This window comes from Acinonyx jubatus, chromosome F2 (genome assembly GCF_027475565.1).
Source record: "Acinonyx jubatus isolate Ajub_Pintada_27869175 chromosome F2, VMU_Ajub_asm_v1.0, whole genome shotgun sequence".
In the NCBI taxonomy this organism is placed as follows: domain Eukaryota; kingdom Metazoa; phylum Chordata; class Mammalia; order Carnivora; family Felidae; genus Acinonyx; species Acinonyx jubatus.
In genome coordinates, this window is record NC_069394.1 from 34,851,947 (window position 1) to 34,872,635 (window position 20,689).

Genomic DNA, 20,689 nt, shown 5'->3' on the forward strand with positions numbered 1-20,689 from the left:
CTGCTCTCTGGGTGAAGGGGACTGAGAGAGTATCCTAGGCTGAAAAGTACTGAGTGATTTTCCTCACTGTTTGGTCAACTCTTTCTGTAGATGATTCTCCAAGAGTTTCATAAATTCCTCATGGTCTTGCAGGGCCATTTGAATTAGGGCAGAGACTCCAGGGGGTTATTTTGTAGGACAACATTCCTTTGGTGTATTTTTAAAAACCTGGTCTTATAATATTGGTCACATAAGAGAATATATAAAAATCTTTAAAAATAGCTATGAATCCATCATTTTGAGGCAGTGTGCAACTCAGAGCCAAGACATATGAATGTCTATTCATTGGTTCAGCCACCCATCCATTGGCACACAGTTACTAGGGATTTGGTCTGTGCCAGGTCCTGGGGACTTAGAGTTAGTAAAACATGCTTCTTGCCTTCATACAGTTTGTCAGGCTGCAAAAGAGGCAAATACTTCATCAAACAAGTAGTTACATCATATGAAGTGTTCTGGAGGAAGTGTGCCCCCCAGCTATAAAGTAGGATTCAGAGAAATGCCTAGGTTAGTGTGGAGTGAAAGGTAAGTTAAGGTTTCCCAGGTTGTTTCAGCCTAGCCTTGAGGGGCTCGTAGCTAGATGTGTAGAAGGCAGTGGCATGTAGTTACTCTAAGCTGAGGAAATAGGTGTGTTTAAAAAAATAAGAGAGTAGTTTATGAGTATAATCTAGTTAAGGAATTGTGAGAGGATAGTGATGTTTGGAGTATAGAATGCTCTGGAAGAGCGAAGAGATGAAATTAGAGAGGTAGTAGGGGCAAGAAGAGGAATTTTTCATGCTTTTTGAAATAAAAACCCATGCACAAGAAACAAAGGAATTATTGTGCATATACAGATTTCTAACACCAAGAATTCCCGGACTTCGCTCTCATTCTCTGGATCCCATTCCCTGGATCCTCAGGTTCCTCCTACCCTTGATCTCAGGATTAGAGTTGGGCCCTATTTAGGTTGGCAACCAGTTAAGCTAGAACTTGGTTTGAGCTGCAAAATATAGCAGGCTCTCTGAGGATATAGAATATAGTTCAGTAATGATAATGGTTGCCATTTATTGAGCATTTAAATGCTTAGTTCTTTCCAAGGTAAATCACAAAATTAACGTTAACCCTATAGCAGCACTACCAGACAAGTGGTTTTATCCCCATTTAACAGACCAAGAAACCTTCCAAGTTCTGGGAGGTTAAAGTAAGTTTGCCCGAAGTTACAGAGCCAGTTAATGGTAGGGATGGAATCAAACCCAGGTTGGTTTGTCTGACACCGCAGCTCATCCTCCCCTCCCCCCTTCTCACAAGACTGCAGCTGTGGTTCCTAGGGCAGATGGAATGGCAGCTCAGGAATGTAAGATGACCATTTCAAAAGCAGTGAAACTATTTCATCTTTGATGTTAATGTTATCAAGATCCTTGGTTATGAATATAATCTCCTAATTGTCTTGTTTCTCTGGGAAAGTCAGATTTCATTACAGGTATTTTACTTCAGTTTACAGTTCTATCTCAGGGATCAAATAACTTGCCAAATGTCAGTAGTTGTCCTGTGATGTGTATCAGTTGTCTCATGACACATTCGATTTGTATGTAGAGTTAAAATTGGGATTATAATGATTTGAATACATTAGCTGCATCTGGCAGATGCTTTAATGAATGATGTTGCAGATATTCAGAATGTAGATATGGCCTAAGGGTAAAGAAAACCAAGAATTTTCTCTTGAATATTTGGCTGGCTGCTATGCTTTTTGGATGGGGGCTCAAAAGAAGTCTTCTCAACCTGTTTAGTATAGTTTGATTCTTGTAGGTGTGTATAGTCTTGTTGTTTAACCAAGTTGGAATTAGAAGGACTTAAGCAATTGTCAAGAAGGATTAATGTATAAAGGCTGTATCTTGTATCTTTTTCTACCAAATTTCTTGTCCATTTGGCATGTGTATTTCCCTTTTCCTGTTTTGAATGGAGCTGAAAATAACATGGTATTTTGGCTTTAAAGGAAAATGACTCATTTTGTTGTGTTCGGCATTTAGTTTTTCAGAGATGTGTTTGACTTTCAAATGGCACAGGAGTTTGGGATTTTGGTCTCCTTTTCATTTTATTAGGAAAAATGTTATTCATGACACTAGATAGGAGTTTGTAAGCGGGATATTTTCCAGGTTAGGGGAAGAAATTATTTGTAAGTAGAAAGCCATTTTTTTTTTTTTCCTGTGAGAGAACATTTCTGTAATATGAATTTTCTCATTTTAATTTTATAACACTCTTTTCTTTTTTAAAGGTTATTTATTTATTTTGAGAGAGACAGAGGCAGCATGAGTTGGGGGAAGGCAGTGAGAGAGGGAGACACAGAATCCCAAGCAGTTTCCATGCTGTCAGCATAGAGCCCTACATGGGGCCTGAACTCACAAAACCATGAGATCATGACCTGACCTGAAACCAAGAGTAGGACATTTAACCGACTCAGCCACCCAGGTGCCCCATTTTTTAGAACTCTTTTAACGGTTTTAACTGAAAACCATTTTAGGGGAAATAGTGTAAAGAACTTCCCAATTAAGAAAATGTGTGACATTTAATGAATTTATAGTATTTATTTAGAAACTTATTTTCTTTTTGGTCTTGAATGCATCTTGAAGGTGAATGTCCTGTATCATTTATTTAGGGCAAAGTGAACATATTACATAAACTAGCATTTGTCATCTCCATAAGTGTGAAGTATGTATAGAAGTCCTACCTATAATTGTCATTCAGGAAGCTGACAGATGGGTTTTCCCTCTGTAAAAGCTGTCATTTGTGTGATTTGGGGTCTTTTAATAGTAAAGTCAGATGTTGTCTGCTTGGCTTAGTTCTCTTTGGGTAGGCAAAAAGTGAGAAAAGTCAGACCACTATTTTAGAAATTGTAAAGTCAAATTTAAAGAAATAAAATGTGCTTATGGCTGAGCAAAGATATATTAGGGATCACTGTACATGCTGAGATTTGAATTATAAAACTGTAATCAGATTCCTGTTTAGCAAGCAAATACTTTCTTCAGAGGTTGGGAGGAGTAATCCTTCCATATCAGTGGTCTCAAACCCAGATGCCTGCAGTCCTGGGTACCTCTCTAGTCACCATAAGGGGAATAAGCACAGTTTGTAGATCTCATTTTTCAAAAGAAGCTAAAAACCTGAAATTCTGTGTGAAATCCTCCAAGTTTAAATGTTGGCCAAGAATCTTTAAAAATCTTTTAAAAATTTAAAATGCTATGTGATTCAGCATCATGTGTACATCTGTAGGCTGGCAGTTTGTGAGGCTCCCTCTGCCCCCTTTTAGTAATTGACTATAGCTTTTGTATATAAATCTTAGGGAGGCTCTTCTGTATCTTTGTCCCCACTGCTGCCTCTTCTGTTGAAAACCATTGGCAAGTGAATTATAGTCACTTAATGTCTTTCATAGGAGTTTAATACTATCAGGGAGGCACTATTAAAAAGTTAAATCTGTTTTATGCTACTTCATGTTACTTCACTCTGCCATTGTACATCTAAACGGAATCACGTATGGGCAAATGATTTATTCGAAGTGTAAGACAGGCCAGTGGGTTTTAGTATATAACAAATGGGTTTTAGTGTAATAATATGGAAAGTTCATTAATAGGGTTTCAGATTCCACATTGCAATCAGCCTTTAAGAAACTATTACTTGTTGAGTTTTAGTGTAGTATCAAAGAATATGCATAATTTAAAAACTATTTTAAAAGTGCATAATTAGATTATTGTGGCTGTATTAGTAAGAAGAATGAACAATTACTTGTTTTCCAACATCACTTTAGTATTAGCCACTTTCGTGGCACCATGCATTTTAGAATACAGTATTGCAGTTCTCAGAACGTGGTCTGTTGACTCTGAATCCCTACCTAAGACCCTCTCACGGCCTTGCAGGTCAAAACTACCTTCATAATAATACTGAGGTTTTGTCTTTTCCACTGTTTTGAAATTTGTGCTATTGTTCAGAAGCAGTGGCGGGTAAAATACTGGCTTCTTAGCACAAATCAAAGTAGTGGCACCAAACTGTATTGAAAATTACTGTATTCTTTACTTTTTTGTACTTACAGGATAAGAAAAGCCAGTTTCACTCAAGGGTCTTCTTGGTGAAGCAGTAAATCTTAACCTGTGGATGTATGCCCCTTTAATACATAGTGTGACAAAATGAAAAGAACGTTGGCTGCCTTGAGGAAAACCACCTTTGCAGTTGTTTTAGTTACAAGCCAAACTAGCTGCTTTCTTCAAGAATACTATTTTTATTTAAAAGACGATATTTGACAGACATTTTCTCAAAAATGACCATAGTGTGCCTGTCACTTCAAGGAAAACAGCTGAAGCTATTTGTTGTCAGTAATAAAATTGAGCTTTCAGTCACATATTAGAATTTTGGGAAATTTGTATTCATCATTGTGTGTTTGACCCTGTAGATTGTTAGTGACTTTAACAAACATGATTTTTGAAGATCTGTATAAGTCAGTCAACCATTATTTTCCAAATGACCAATGCATGCTGTTCTAGACTCACACATGGGCAAAAGATGTGGTAGGTTTCAGGTTTCACATTGCTGCCAACCTTTAAGAAATGATCACTTGTCGAGTTTTGGTATAATATCAAAGAAGAAAATCTATCGTGACCTGTAAGGAGTATTAAAATATCACTCCCCTGGCCAGCTCTTCTTCACATACTTCAACCAAAACAATATACTGTAACATACTGAATGCAGAAGCAATCTGAGATTCTAGCTATCTTATATTAAGACTGATAATAAAGAGGTCTGCAAAAATGTAGAACAGTAGAAATGTATTCCTATCACAAATATTTTTGGAAAAATAGTTATTTTTCATAAGGTATTTTTTGTCAGTATGTAATGAGTTTATTATTTTTGAAATAAATATTCAAATATTTTCTCGGTGTTTAATATTATAAATATCAGTGTTTCTGACTCTTATAAACAAAAGCAATTTGGTGTCCTCAGTTGTTAAAAGAGTGTAAAGTGGTTCTAAGGTAAAATTTTGAGAATCCTTAAAGTACATGAGGAATTGGGAAGGGAGACTCTTCCCTTTTGGGAAGACTCTTTAGGAATATGTGGGGAGGTGAAAAACATGTATCCAGGGATTCTGATGTACTTTCAGAGAAAACCCTTCATAGGAGATAGAAATAAACTTAATGGTCTCTGTGTTCTTGAAGCCCGTATTTTGGTAAATTTTTAGTTTCTCTTTGGTCTTTACCATAATCTTACTCTTTGGTTCCTTAGTGTTAAATTTTCTGAAGTTTTCTGTGGTCAGCTGTGACCTGAGGAAAATTAAGGACAAAAATAGGAGTTTTTAATAGAGCTAAATTTGTTTAGTTTATATTTAATATAAGATTATGGCCTCACATTTTTGCTGTGAAAATGAAGTATAGTAATTTTTTTTTTTTTTTTGAATGTGTGTGTTGTCCAAATAGCTACATTGCTTCTCTTATTATTCATCCATTCCCATTCCCATTCGCCATTTTGGAAATCCTGAAGCTGGGGAACCCATGAGCAGTGTTAATTAAATTCAGTTAGAAGCAGTACAAAATGGATTTAAAAAAAAAATGTATCCAGAAGTTGAATGTCTTGAAGTAAAATTTCAGACATACAATGAAAAAGTCTTTCATGATCACAGAGATAAGAGAATCATCCCTAATGTGTTGGTGCTTCTTGCTTGGGCCAAGGCAGCCCTAATCTTTCCAGGTTCTTCCCTGCCATCCTGTTGGTCAGGGTATCTGTAGCTCCCAATATTTAAGTCATAACACAGGGTGGGTGGGTAGCAAGAAAGGTTTTAGAAAAACAAATCCACAGTGTAGATGAGAAGACTCTGTTGACCCCTTCCATCTTACACCCAAGACCTCCTAAAGAAGCTTCCCTAGGAACATGCCTTAGGTGGTTTCCTGTTGCCTTGCTCTGGGACTGTGTGAAAAGGGGTTTTGGGGTTGGATGCCCTCTGGACTGGATTGAATAAGGCAGCACCAGGTTTTCAGTTATCTGGTGGGGGAGGGTGTGCTTACTAGATGCTGGCACAATTAAACGATGATGTAAAAATGCCCTTGGTAATTTTGCCCAAAACAAAGCCTTTTCTCCCTGTGACAGTGGCTGGCAGGTGGGATCACCATGTGATAGCTTTAATTTGATGTCAGTGATAATGTTGAGCAGCTGGCATGCAAAGAGACTGTTCAGAGGTGGCAGTGTATATAGTATGATGCCATAGTTGTGTAAAAGAACAATGTGAAAATTAAGGACTGAGTGCCTATACTTAGAAAAGTGCAGGGTGATATAGCAGAAAAGGCCTTAAGTTTGACTCCTATCTCTACCATCTGTCTAGCAACATAGTTGCTCAAAAAAAATTATCTGTAATTTCATTGCTTCTTGAGTTTTGGGCTTTAAGATTTAGGGAGTTTTCTTCTGGAGAAATGCCAGCAATATTCCTACAGTGTTTTCTTTTTCTACAAGAAGATAATCTGAGCACAGATTTTTATTGTACGATTTAGTGATGTAGGTAAACACTACTGTTGGCTGTTGTTTCTTTATATGGATTATTAAACCATTTATTCCAAAATAAAATGATAAGGGTATGCAAAAGTTTTATTCTGTGGATGGATAGGTAAAGGTTGGAGTGAGGTCACTTTAAAGGCAGTATGATAATAATGATTATTGGGTTAAGTGGTGAGTTATTAAACGTTTTCTGTATGTTAACTCGTCTGCTTATAAGAGGTATATGGGCAACTGTCCTAAAAGAAATCTGTATATTTGCACTTTTGTTGCCCATTTTTTTTTTTAAGTTTATTTATTTTTGAGAGAGAGGGAGAGAGAGGGAGAGGGAGACATAGAATCCAAAGCAGGCTCCAGGCTCCAGGCTCCGAGCTGTTGTCAGCACAGAGCCTGACATGGGACTCAAACCCATAAATCACAAGATCATGACCTGAGCCGAAGTCAGATGCTAAAACTGACTGAGCCACCCAGACGCCCCTCTTGCCTGTTTTAAACTTTAGTTTGAGGTGGAAGACCTAGGGAGTTAATTTTGTTGAGCTTAGGATCAGGAACCTTTTCTTCTTCTGAAATGGATTCTATACAAGTATTATTATATATTTTTCACTGTTGGAACTGTATCTAAAGAAGTGGAAGAGTGGGGAAAGACTTGGTTTATCCTGTCTTTGCTTGGGAGAAGTTGTTGACTTCTGTAGGAAGAAAAGTAGGGCTGTCAGGAAAAGTTCATGGGGGAGGTAATATTTGAGCTGGTCCTGAAATAAGTAGGAGTGATGCTGGTAGAAATGTACTGGTGGCAGATTTTGTCAGTTTTCCACCATTAAGGTAATTACTGGTAAACATGAAACATGGGAAGGTGTAGCCTGTCTTACAGCTGCAGATCTATGAAGGCCATCATCTTGTAGTAGCTAGCTGGTGTGTCAGGAATATCTTTCCATCCTGGAGAATTGAAGCCTTTTTGTGGTCTAAATATACCATTTTTTAGTTTTAGAAATTCAGCTAGAAATCCACCAGGTTTCATACAGTGTAGGGGTATGTAGGTCTGAACGGGCAGGTGTGATATGTGACGGGTAGATAGAGAATTCTAAAATGGAGGAGCCTGCATTGATGCTATTACCAGTTGAGGCTCAGTGAGAAGATGAATTATCTTTGAAATTAGAATATTACATTTGGGGAAAAGGAGATTGAATTTATAGGGGATTTTCAGGGCAGCAATGAAATATGTTAGAGTCTAGTAGGTTATACTTTGATTTCTTGTCTGTTTTTTCAAAAGCTTATTTATTGGGGTGCCTTAACAGCTCAGTCGGTTAAGTGTCTGACTTCAGCTCAGGTCATGATCTTGAGGTTAGCAAGTTTGAGCCCTACATCAGGCTCTTTGCTGTCAGCATGGAGCCTGTTTTGGATCCTCTGTTCACCCCCCCCCCCCCCGCCCCTGCCCTGCTTGTGCTTATGCTCTCTCTCAAAAGTAAATAAAACATTAAAAAAAATAAATATTTATTTTGACAGAGAGAGTGTGCCCTCATGCACGCACAAGTGGGGGGAGGGATGGGGTGGGGAGGAGCAGAGGAAGAGGGAGAGAGAGAATCCCGAGCAGGCTCCATGCTCAGCACAGAGCCTGACAGTGGGGCTGTGCTGGGCTTGATCTCATGACTGGTGAAATCACAACTTAAGCCAGTATATCGAGATTTGGACACTTGACCAACTGAGCCACCCAGGCGCCCCTCTTGTCTCTTTTTAAACATCAGTTTGCTGTTACCTTACATTGGTGCTTTAAGAAAAAATTCCAGCCTTTGGATCTGTAAAATGCCTATAAATTTAAAGGAATGAAATAGGTTATTGAATTGGAATATAGAATAAATCTTTGGTGTAGGAGTACTAAGGATTGTCGGGAGCTTATTGCTAGCCTATCCATTGTGTGTTACAGGCACTTCACAAAGGCTTTCCTGCCTGTCCCTGAATGAGATTAAATGTTGAGTTATGAGGTTATTTTGTAATATTGTGCGGTGCTCTTAAAATTGTTTTCCATCACAACCACATGTAAAGATTTATTCTGAAATGGAATTTGGTGAGTTCTCGGGTAGTTTTCCTTTTATTTTGAAAACAAGGGAGATTTTTTTGTTCATGTTGCTATAAGAGAGAATATAGTTAATGAGTTTAAGCATTGTAAGCCTTTGGAGAAAGATCCTTTAAAGTAGATGAGTGCCTAATAATCATGTATAGACATTCAGTAACTTAGTACATGAATGTGATCCTTGGTCTGCGGTGATTCTGTGATTTGTGTGTGCGCTGAGGAGTCTATGATGTAAAAGAGGGAACTAAATACCCTTTTATTTTATTTTATTGTATTGTATTTTATTTTTTAATGTTTATTTATTTTGAGAGAGAGAGTATGAGCAGGGGAGGAGCAGAGAGAGAGAGGGAGAGAGAATCCCAAGCAGGCTCTGGGTTGTGAGCACAGAGCCCGAAGTGGGGGCTCTATCCCATGATCATGACCTGATCTAAAATCAGGAGTCAGACACTTAACCTACTGAGCCAGGCACCCCAATACTCCTTTTTTGTTTGTTTGTAGATTTCTTTGTCATGATTATCTGGGATTTATGCTTAGGGGACCAATTTAGTACTAGTAACAGTCTTGATATTTGCAAGAATGATAAATTTTTTGTAAATTTTGGGGTTAAATTTAAGAAACTTAAAAAACTTGATACTTGGGGAAACAGCCTAAATGTCCATGTAAAATCAGTTTGTATATGAAAGTTTCAGATGGGTTAGATGCAATTGAGTATGACAGTAGGTGCTATTCTCATGTAAACTGTATGTATGTATTCCCCACTGATATATGTATTTGCTTTTCATTCTTAAGAATTCCAGGACTGAAAAGAACCACATTTTCCCTTACAGGGTGAGAACATGAAACCTGACAGACTCAAATGAGCCCTGTCAGTAGTAGATGAGCTGGGAGTAAGTCCCAGATTTCTTGCTATCCTGTAGGCATTGTTTCCAGTACAGATGGTGTACATTTCAGATATGGTGAGGAGTCCACTGTGATTTTTAAGATTAGAAAATTAGTAGTAACCAGCCCCTCAGTGGCCTGAAATTTGCTGTTGAGTTCTTGACTTAGTACTTTTAGCGTTTTTATGTTCTCAAAGCTTATTTAGTGTTGTAAGTACTGTGTACATGGAATAATATTTGGAGCCGTGAAATATGCTGTGAAAGCGGCATTTAATTTTTAAAATCAGTTATTCCGCAGTTTGAAAAGACTTTGATAAATTTTATCTGCCCCAACTCCTCTCTCTCTCTCCTCCACAACTGTGTACTTTGTGAAAGTTGTCCATTCAGTGTTGGTTGAAGAAAAAGGAATGGGGTTGAAATGGGTTTACTTGTATGCAGGAAAACACATACCTTCTCAAAGTGTCACTACTGTTCTGTTTAGGAAGTAAAACCTTTCTTAGCCTTTTCCCTCCACCTCTGTCCCTTTGCTCCAGGGGTTCTGAAAGAGCCTTCCAGTTTATTTTATCCCCATTTTCTAGTTGGTCTTCTCTCAGAGCTCATGAATCCCATAATGCTTTACTCTTAAGGTATTTTATCTTTTTTGGAACATAGAAGAAGCATGCCTTGTAAATGAGCAAACTGGGATTTGGTGAAAAGGCTTGACTTGACAAGGAAAACACATTTTGTTAATGAAAGTAAATGCAACGGTAGGCAACAAAAATGAAAATGTATTTTCTTTGGGGCCAATTCACACATGGTCAAGTGCTGTTCTTTGGGAGTGAGAATAAAGTCACCAGTGAGTGGGAGAGAAGTTAAGTATGGCATCGTCTGAAAGTAATTCTTGCTTAGGAGTAAGCTTTAGAATTGGAAAGTAACTGTATATGTGTTAGTGTTTGAAAGATGTTCCTCAGCATTAAACAGAGAATAGAATTTATAGGATAAAGTAAAGTGGAGAGACAGCTGGGTCCTACTAGAATCTCTTACCGACATATTATTTGCCCATGTAATATGGTTTGTGGCAGCTTTTTAATCCTGAACTGGCTTTAAGCTAGGATGTATTTTTGGAGTATGTATACCACTCTCACCTGTCAGTACAAATTATTGAAATTTGAAGTTGTGTATTTTTGTCACTTGTTAGAATGCAAAATTCATGGAGTTTCTTAATGTTTTAATTTTTTTCTATTGCTTTCTAAAATTGTTTTTAAGAGAATTATTTATGAAAAAGTTTCAAAGACCAAGCAGTTGTTTTGGTTATAGAAGTTGACAAAAGTGCCTAGTTTAAATTAGTATTATAATATTTTATATTCAAGACTGTTTCCTTGAGAGAAACTGCAAAATCATAATAGATAACATGAGTTAATGTCTTCTAGTTATTTAGCCCTTTGAGATTTTTCGAAGCATACTTGACACTCTTGGAAATGATGGAGGTGTATGTGCACCCCAGTGTTTATGACATTATCAGCATTAACCAAATTATGGGAAAAACCCAAATGTCCATCGATGGATGGCTAAAGAAGTGGTATATATGTGCAGTGGAGTAATATGCAACCATCAAGAAGAATGAAATCTCGCCATTTGAATGACATGGATGGAGCTACTCAGAGTGTATTATGCTAAGTGAAATGAATCAGTCAGGGAAAGACCAGTACCATATGATTTCACTCATATGTGGAATTTAAGTAACAAAACAGATGAACATGGGGGAAGGGAAACAAAAGGCGGTGGGGAGACAAACCATAAGAGACTTTTAACTATAGAGAACAAACTGAGGGTTGATGGAGGGAGGAGATAGGCGAAATGGGTGATGAGTATTAAGGAGGGCACTTGCTGTAATGAACATTGAGTTTTCGGTGTAAGTGATGAATCACTACATTCTACTCCTGAAACCAGTATTATACTATATATTAACTAAAATTTAAATAATAACTTGAAATATTAAAAAGCAAAAGAAATGGGAGGAGGTGTTATTCGTGTTTTATAGATGACGTGGAGGTTTTAATTTGTACAGTTTTGCATCAGAAGGTCCTTCAGGAACTTGAGACTGTGTCTTAAGTCAGTTAGGCTTTCATGCTTTTTCTTTCCCATTATGTTAAATTCTTAATAGATCTTTGCTCCTCCATGTTTTCATTCCGTGGTATACATGTACAAAGAGATATGCAAGAATCTCTTTTGACATATGTAGCACACAGTGTTTAAAAACTGGCTTTCCACTGGTGTTGCTTCAAGAACCAGCTTTATTGCCACTTTTTGTATTATAAATGCTAGGAGCCTCAGTTTCCTCATCTGTAAAAAGGGATTAATGTTGTTATTATTGAAGTTGCTAATGGGGCAGTGAGGGAAAGTAGGAATTGTAGGGCAATGAGGGAATTGTAGAGTTGACTTGTGACTCTTTTCTTGGGACAGAAGTCAAAGACAATATAAAAACATTCTTGCCATAGCAAATTTCTTTGTGTGCTACTATTAGAAATCACCAAATAATGATACGAGTACCTATCAGAACTATTTTTGTTTAAAAATAATTGGTACATGTAGTTTATTCTCCTTTTGTTTTGTTTTTAAAGGTTACGGGAAGTTTCAGAGAAACTGAACAAATACAACTTAAACAGGTAATAGTTTTAAGGTATTTTAAATTTCCTGAAAATGATTTTTCTTAACTAGGAAAAAGAACTCATTTAGGTAGAAGCTACTAAGAATACTGTAAACTATCAACTTTTATTAATTCATTTCATTTGAATTATAGGTTCTATTCATACTGATTTTTTTAAAAGTCTGGCATACCAAGGACATACAGTAACTATGAGGATATCACAATTATTATTTTTCAATATTGCTTTAAGATATGTAAATAATAATTTTTAGAAACAAGTTTTGCCAGCTATCTTTTCCTTTGGTTAATTGGATAAAAACCAAACAACCAACCAACCCTAGAATGTGTTTGCCATTTAAAAAATTATTTTTCTTTGTCTTTCTTTTTTATTCCCTAGCCATCCCCCTTTGAATGTATTGGAACAGGCTACTATCAAACAGTGTGTGGTAGGACCAAATCATGCTGCCTTTCTTCTTGAGGTAAATCGTTTACTGTAAGATACAGAAATGAAAAGGAACAGTTAAAATAACAATTGTGCATTATCATGTGTCTTCCTTTTAAGCCAGAAAATTTTCTGTTTTTAAAATAGAAGGTTCTTGCAAGAGTTATTTCAGAGATCACCCAGTTCTATTTCCTTATTGTGTACATTCTCTGGCTCAGAGAAAGCTTAAATCATTTACTACAGCTTGAAACTAGTTAGTAACAGAATGGAGAAGTTCCTGATATCCAGTCATTTACTTACTCTGAATTCTGTTAGATTGGGATACTTTACCTTATTTTTGCTGCTATCCTGATCATGTATGTAACACATACTTGCGCACGTCAGGTGTGAGTGCCTTCTGGAAAGGAGCTTATATGTTGTCTTATGAATTGACAGTGATGGGGACATAATCTGTTTATTGAATAAATTCATATTTTAATACACATTTTTACTTGGGCCATTTCTTCTATTTTTTTTTTTTTTTTTTTTTTTTTTTTTTGCTTTCAGGATGGTAGAGTTTGCAGGATCGGTTTTTCAGTACAGCCAGACAGATTGGAATTAGGCAAACCTGATAATAACGATGGGTAAGACATTATGCCCTTTGCATTTAGTAAGTATTTAGCTCTTAAAAGATACTATATTAAACCTGTGTTTTGATTCTGATAGCCCTCAAGTTTAAGAAAAAAGCATTGTAGAAAATGAGGGACTTAAAATAGTGAACTGGTTATTTTGTAGTTTGATTTTAATTTTTCTGCAGGTGGTGATTTATAGCTAAAATATTAGCATTAAAAATAGCAGAAGAGTAGATCACTTAACAGAAATTTGTTACTAGAAGAATGATTTATGTATGTGGTAGGTCCCAAGTCAGATCTGTTCTTTGATTGAAATGACTTTTTAGATCTTTTTTTTTTTTTTCAAGATTTTTAAGTAATCTCTACACCTGACGTGGGGTTTGAACTCATGACCCCAAGACTGAGTCGCATGCTGTACCAATTGAGCACTGGCACTCCGTGTTTTTTCCTTTTTAATATTTCCAAATCCAGTAACTCAATTTGAGATTGACAATGGTGTTTAAAATTGTAGTCTTTATAAATGATGATATATTAAAAGAGTTACTGGATAATGTATGATGAATTTCAGTTGACTGCCTCTAAGGAAAGCAGGATTCCTTTAAAAAATCTAAAGAACAATTCATTTGCAGTTAAACCATGAAAACACTTTCAACCAGGAGTGAGTGCTGGATTGCCAGGAGCCTGTGATTTGTTAGGCTTGCTCTTTGATGTGAACGATACATTCCAGGAGGAGCAGTGGGGGAATTTGTGGGGTTGGTATTTGAGCACAGTCACTGCCAGGGTAGTGAGGCTGGGAAACCCAGGCTTGTGCCTAGGCAGTTTGGAACTGTTCTGTAGCTGTTCTACCTCCCATTTTTGTTTTTGTTTTTTCCCCTCCCCAGGTCGAAGTTGAACAGCAACTCGGGAGCAGGGAGGACATCCAGGCCTGGGAGGACAAGTGATTCCCCATGGTTTCTCTCAGGTTCTGAGACTCTGGGCAGGCTGGCAGGCAACACGTTGGGGTAAGTTGTGACCACTTGATGGCCTCCACTGGTCTGGGCCTGCGCTCTGTGAATGCTGTCACTCTGATTGATTGTCTTCAATATTATCCGGCTCTGTAGTGAGTGAGGAAACTCCTGAACTCTGGGCAGGCATTCCCATGGGTCTTGGCGAGGCAGTGTGATAAAAATAACCCATGCAGCTAATTACAATTAACCCAGGCCCTTGACCTTTTAAAAATGTCTAATGTTGAGATGTGTTTATTATATCACTTACCATGTCATTTGTGTTATTTCAGTTTTTCAGTCATGCCATGCCTTTGGTCTTACTTGTGCTAACTCTTGGGTAAAAAAATCTAACGTTTATTTCTTTCTAGTTTCCAAATTTGGTAGTTCTTTCTGAATTAATTTAGTGAGGTTTGAAAATCATGTGACTAAACCTGACAGCCTTTAATAAAGGTATTTTCATGTTTTTTATTGATATATTTGACATATAACATTATATTAGTTCCAGATGTATAACATAATGATTTGATGTTTATATATTGTGAAACGATCACCACAATAAGTCTACTTAACATCCATTGCCATACATAGTTACAGATTTTTTTTTCTTGTGATGAGGACTTCTAAGATCTTTGAAATAGGCAATAATACAGTATATTAGCTATAGTCATCATGTTGTACATTACATCTCCATGACTTATGTATTTTATAACTGGAAATTTGTACCTTATTTTTACTTTTTAGATTATTTATAAAATGTATACCTCTTAAACTAGATAATCAACTCTTCCATTTTATCTAAAGTTGATAAGCTGTCAAATTAAAGAAATCATATACAGATCCCAAGCTAGATGATTTTACTCATTTTATGCCTTGATTCTTGAATAGCTAGATTTTCTGAAATTACCTGATGAATGATTAGATAATGCCAAATCAGTTAGAAAATATGTTCAAAGACTGATCTGTGAAATATAACTAGAAGCAATTTAAATTGTTTTAAAGTATAGTAAGGGGAGGAGGAAGGTTTTAAGTATTTTAAAAATATTTTGACACTGAAATTCTAGGTAAAGTTAGATTTGAAAATTGAGGGCTCCAAATACTTATATATATATATATATATATATATATATATATATATATTTTTTTTTTTTTTTTTTGCTTTTTTGTTTTTATGCTGAACTAAGTTTATTTTGAGGTGAGAGGAAGGTTATTTATTTGAGTACATCCTTTATTTAGCTCATTCTGTGCTAGAACTATTAATAGGAAATGTAGCTCTGATCTTTACTAAAATATTATCTCCTTTTAATGGTCCTATGCACATAACCAAGAGAACAACAGTGTATGAGAAAGAATTTTGAAAATGATATGTAATAGAAGAGATTTTTATTTCATTTGATAAATCTGGAAGAAGTTTGATTACATTTATTTAAGAAAATAACTATTATGTATGATACTATGTCAAACTATACCGTATTCTTTAAAAAATTGCTGTGTTTCATTGCAGAGTCAGCAAACTATAGCCTACGGGCTAAATCCATTCCTTCTTGTTTTTATTGAAACACAGGCGTGATTGGTACTTTTACTGTCTGTGGCTGCTTTGTGCTAAGATGGCAGAGATGAGTAGTTTTGATAAAGACTTAGGCCCACAAAGCCTAAATGAACTATTTAGTGTTCTGCTCTTTACAGAAAAAGTTGGCTGATCTCTGGTTTAGTTTATGCATTTATATAGTGGCATTTGTTAGCTAATCTGTACTCTGTATTTATTTTTAAATTAAAGTTTTTATTTTGGAATAATTTGGCTTTCTTTCTGTTGTTCTTGAAGTGCATCACTGAAATAATTTGACTTTTAGAAAGTAAAAACTTTAACCTAGTCTCCTCAAATGTTATTAACGTTTTAAATAACTGTAGTACAGTGTTCAAAACTAAGAAACTAACAGTGATTAGTGTGCTTAATCTACAGAGTTTATTTACATTCCACTAATTGTCCCACTAACACCCTTTCTCTGGTCCACCCATTCAATTCAGGATCCCATATTGCATTTAGTTGTCACGCTTCTGTAAGTTCTTCCAGTCTGGGACAGTTTCTCAATCTCCTTATCTTTCTTGACCCTGATTAGTTTGAAAAATGGTTGGTCCTGTTTTAGAATGTTTAAATTTGTCTATTAACTCATGATTAAATCCAGGTGATGCTCCCCCCCACCCCCCATAAGCGTAACTTTTTTTTAGAGTGGTTTTCAGGTTTGCAGCAAAAATGAGAGAAAGATAGATTTCCCATATATTCCCAGTCTCCACACATGTACAGTCTCTTATTATCAGCATTTTCCACCTGAGCAATCCATTTGTTAAAATTGATGAACCCACATGGGTACATCATTATAACCCAGAGTCCATAGTTCACATTAGATGTTGTACAGTCTGTGGGTTTGGACAAATTTATGACATGTATGTATCCTCCATTATAGTATCAAACAGAGTAATTTCATTTCCTTAAAAATCTTCTGTGCTCTGCCTCCCTTTCTCCCCTCTGACCCCTAGCAATCACTGATCTTTTTATTGTCTCCATTGTTTAGTCTTTCCCAGAATGTCATTTGGTTGGAATCATATGGAATGTAGCCTTTCCAGATTGGCTTCTTTCACTTAGTAATAGGCATTTAAGTTTCCTCCATGTCTTCATATAGCCTGATAGCTTGTTTGTTTTTAGTGCTGAATAATATTCCATTGTCTGGATGGTACCACAGATTATTTGTGCATTCACATACTGAAGGACATCTTGGTTGCTGCCAAGTTTTGGCAATCATGAATAAAACTGTTAATGTTGTGTGCAGGGTTTTGTGTGTGTGTGGGGGGGGGGGGTTGGTGGGTATACGCTTTCAACTCCTAAATACCAAGGAGCACAATTGCTGGAATATATCTTTTTTTTTTTTTAATTTTTTTTTTTTTTTTACGTTTATTTATTTTTGAGACAGAGAGAGACAGAGCATGAACAGGGGAGGGGCAGAGAGACAGGGAGACACAGAATTGGAAGCAGGCTCCAGGCTCTGAGCCATCAGCCGAGAGCCCGACGCGAGGCTCGAACTCGCAGACCTGCGAGATTGTGACCTGAGCTGAAGTCGGACGCTTAACCGACTGAGCCACCCAGGCGCCCCTGGAATATAGCTTAAGAATATGTTTAGTTTTTTGTTTTTTTATTTTGGGGAGAGAGCACATGAAGGTGTGTGCACGAGTAGGGGAGAGGGACAGAGGAGGAGAGAGAGAGAGACAGACAGACACAGGGAGAGCGAGAACCTCAAGTAGGCTCCACACTCAGCACAGAACTCAACTCAGGGCTGGATCCCATGACCCTGGGATCCCGACCTGAGCTGAAAACAAGTCGGATGCTCAGCCAACTGAGCCACTGAGTATGTTTCGTTTTGTAAAAAACTGACTACTGTTTCCAAAGTGGCTATCCCATTTTGTTTTCCCACCATCAGTGAGTGAGAGTTCTTGTTGCTCCATATCCTCCTCAACAATTGGTATTATGTTGTCAGTGTGCTAGATTTTGGCCATTCTCATAGGTGTATAGTGATACCTCGTTGTAGGTTGCATTTCCTTAGTGATGTACCATGTGGGACATCTTTTTATATGCTCACTTGCTATTTTTTCTGGTGAGGTGTCTCTTGAGGTCTTTGGCCCATTTTCTAATTGGATTGGTTGTTTTTATATTTTTGAGTTTTAAGAATTCTTTGTATAATTTAGATAACAGGCCTTTATAATATGTGTCTTGCAAATATTTTCTCCCAGTCTATAGCTTGTCTTCTCATTCTTTTGACAGTGTCTTTTACAGAGTGTCATTGTGCCTTTGGTGTCCTATCTAAAGTCATTGCCATACTTGAGGTCATCTAGGTTTTCTTTGGTGTTTAGCTTGTAAGAGTTTTATAGCTCTGCAGTTTACATTTAAGTCTGTGATCCGTCTTGAGTTAATTTTTGTGAAGAGTGTGCGGTCTTGTGTCTAGATTCAGGGTTTTTTTGTTTTTGTTTTTGCATATGGATGTCCATTTGTTCTGACACCATTTGTTGAAGAGACTGTCCTTGCTCCACTGTGTTGCCTTTGCTCCCTTGGCCCAAAGATCAGTTGACTGTATTTATGTGGGGGATGGGGGGGGGGGTGTCTATTTCTAGGCTCTGTATTCTGTTCTTTTGACCTGTTTGTCTCTCTCTTTTTTTTTTTTTTTCCAATAGCACACTATTTGGATTACCCTAGCTTTATGAATCTTGAGGTTAGATATAGTGTCTGTCCTTTAACTTTGTAGTTCTTCAGGGTTGTGTTGGCTATGCTAGGTCTTTTTCCTCTCCACATAAACTTTAGAATTAGTCTGTTGGTATCCACAAAATAATTTGCTGAGGTTTTGATAGGGATTGCAGGTGATGCATTTTTGGCCAGAATGCACAGAAGTAATGATGGGCCTTTCTCGGTGCATCATGTCAGGAGGTGCATGATGTTGATATGTCTCATCTGATGATAAGGTTACCCCTCATTAGTTAAGGTGGTGTTTGCCAGGTTTCTTAATTATATTAAGTTACTATTTTCCTCTGTGTAATTAATGTGTACTTTGTGGGGAGATCTTGATGACTATGTAACTTGATTTTAGCACAATGATTTTTTGCCTTAATTATTTCTGTGGTGTTGGCCAAATATTTTTTTTTAATTTCCAAATTTTTTTTAAAAATTTTCATTTGTTTTATATTTACTAATTGGAATTTGACTGTAAAGAATTTTCCTTCCTTGTCCATTTATTTCTTGTTTATTTCTATTTAGTTCTTTATATCATTATGGTCTCATTAACATTTGTTTTATTCTATAGTTTATAATTCATTACTATTGTGTTGCTCAGTTTGTCTTGGATTTAAGTTCTCTTTATAAATAAAACTTGGATATGACCAATTATAGTGGAGTGACTGAAATATAGCAGTGGAATTTTAGGACTTTCCTGATAAAATGTGTGACAAATATGATGATAATAATAAAGTATAGGATATTTGATCTTGAATGAAACCTCTGTAGATCTACTTCAGAAGAAGATTAGGGCTAATCTTAAGACTTTAAAATGCAGAGAGAAGCAATTTTTGAGTCCTCCATACTTATCCTTGCCCACACTGCTTTGTGTACCCAAACATATGCGCAGAATAAACTCTGTGTGAGCTTTCTTTGGCGTTTCATGCGTTGAAGTATTGAGAAATGTCACAGGTATCACAGCATCCACTAAGTCATTGTCAGTCATTTGTTTACCTTTATTTGGTCCTGCAGATGTCCACAAAGCATAAGCACTTAAAGGCTAATTGTTTCTGTTTGGCCTCTGAAAATCAGTCTCAGTTTGTTGATGGTGAAATTGTGATCAAGTTATTTTGTAAATTAAATTTTATAGAGTCAAAAATATTTTTCTTCATAATATATTTTTTCTGTGAGTTGTATAATGGGTGTTTTTTCCTCTTTCTGTGTTGATTACAGTGAACTTTAAAGAAGTTTGCAATTTATAACCTGTCATAGAGAATCAAGGAAGGCAGAGCTTAAGTCTACCAGAGGGGATTTTTATCCACAAGTTTACCAAATGCAGTCAAATATGAAAGGGACCATCCCCGTAGACTGTGGCCACCCCTACCCCCTGCCCTTCCTTCAGAGTCCAGTTTTGCTCCCTCTGGGTTGTGAATCAGGGAGTGAATGGACTGTATCTGAGAGCTACATTTGGAAGAGTTGGGGATAGTTGGCTTTTCTTTTTCCATTAACATAGATAATTGAGAATTGATCATTTATTTTGACCAATCATTCTTAGGAATGCATAGTACACAGAATTTATGGGATTTTTAGTATTTTTCCCTTTGGCCTTTTCACTGTTGGCAGGTGTTTGTGTTAAAGATTTCTCATTCCTCCTGTTTTCTCCCTTTCATAACTAGCAAGATTTATCCTGGGAAATATTTCAAAAATCTTCTATGTAATTTTGTTCAACTCATTTCAGACCAGGATAAGGGTAAGAACACCAAATTTACTTGGGAAAGAGAGTTAATTGTGCTCAGTAGTAAATTTTAAATGGAGATATTTGTGTCTAAAGTCTTTTTATTCTGTTTGATGTCACTGGATATAATAGGTGATAGGTGTTAAGCTGCTTTTCATTCATTTGAGCTACTGTATTTCCTTTGGAGTCTCATCTGAGTTAGTAATTAGCACTGGATTTGGAATGTAAAAGCCAAGTAGGTCACTGTAATTGTAAATAATAATTGAAGCTGGCTAGGTGGGTAAGATAGTAGGTAAGTAGTAAGACTGCGACAGACTAAGCGAATGCCCCATTTTTAGAGGAGGCAGCTGATCAGCTGATTATTCCCGTAGGAGAATACAGAGTCATTGTTGCCAAATGCAGACTTCTGTGTCCCCTCCAACCTGGTTTGGTTTTGTTTTGTTTTGTTTTGTTTTGTTTTGTTTTGTTTTTTGTTTTGTTTTTTTAAAGTAAGCTCTATACCCAGTGGGGCTTGAACTCATGACCCTGAGGTTGAGAGTTGCATGCTCCACCGACTGAACCAG

The 20,689-nt window shown here is 36.7% G+C and overlaps 1 protein-coding gene across 1 annotated transcript in view; it reads left to right on the forward strand.

Moving 5' to 3' along the window:
- Nucleotides 1–20,689, forward strand: part of UBR5 (ubiquitin protein ligase E3 component n-recognin 5) — a 136,425-nt gene that overhangs the window by 29,605 nt on the left and 86,131 nt on the right. Inside the window, exons 2-5 of the mRNA XM_053208245.1 lie at nucleotides 12,078–12,122; nucleotides 12,501–12,582; nucleotides 13,092–13,168; nucleotides 14,038–14,157. Coding sequence (XP_053064220.1) covers nucleotides 12,078–12,122; nucleotides 12,501–12,582; nucleotides 13,092–13,168; nucleotides 14,038–14,157 — 324 coding nt within the window. The remainder of the gene's footprint in view (nucleotides 1–12,077; nucleotides 12,123–12,500; nucleotides 12,583–13,091; nucleotides 13,169–14,037; nucleotides 14,158–20,689) is intronic.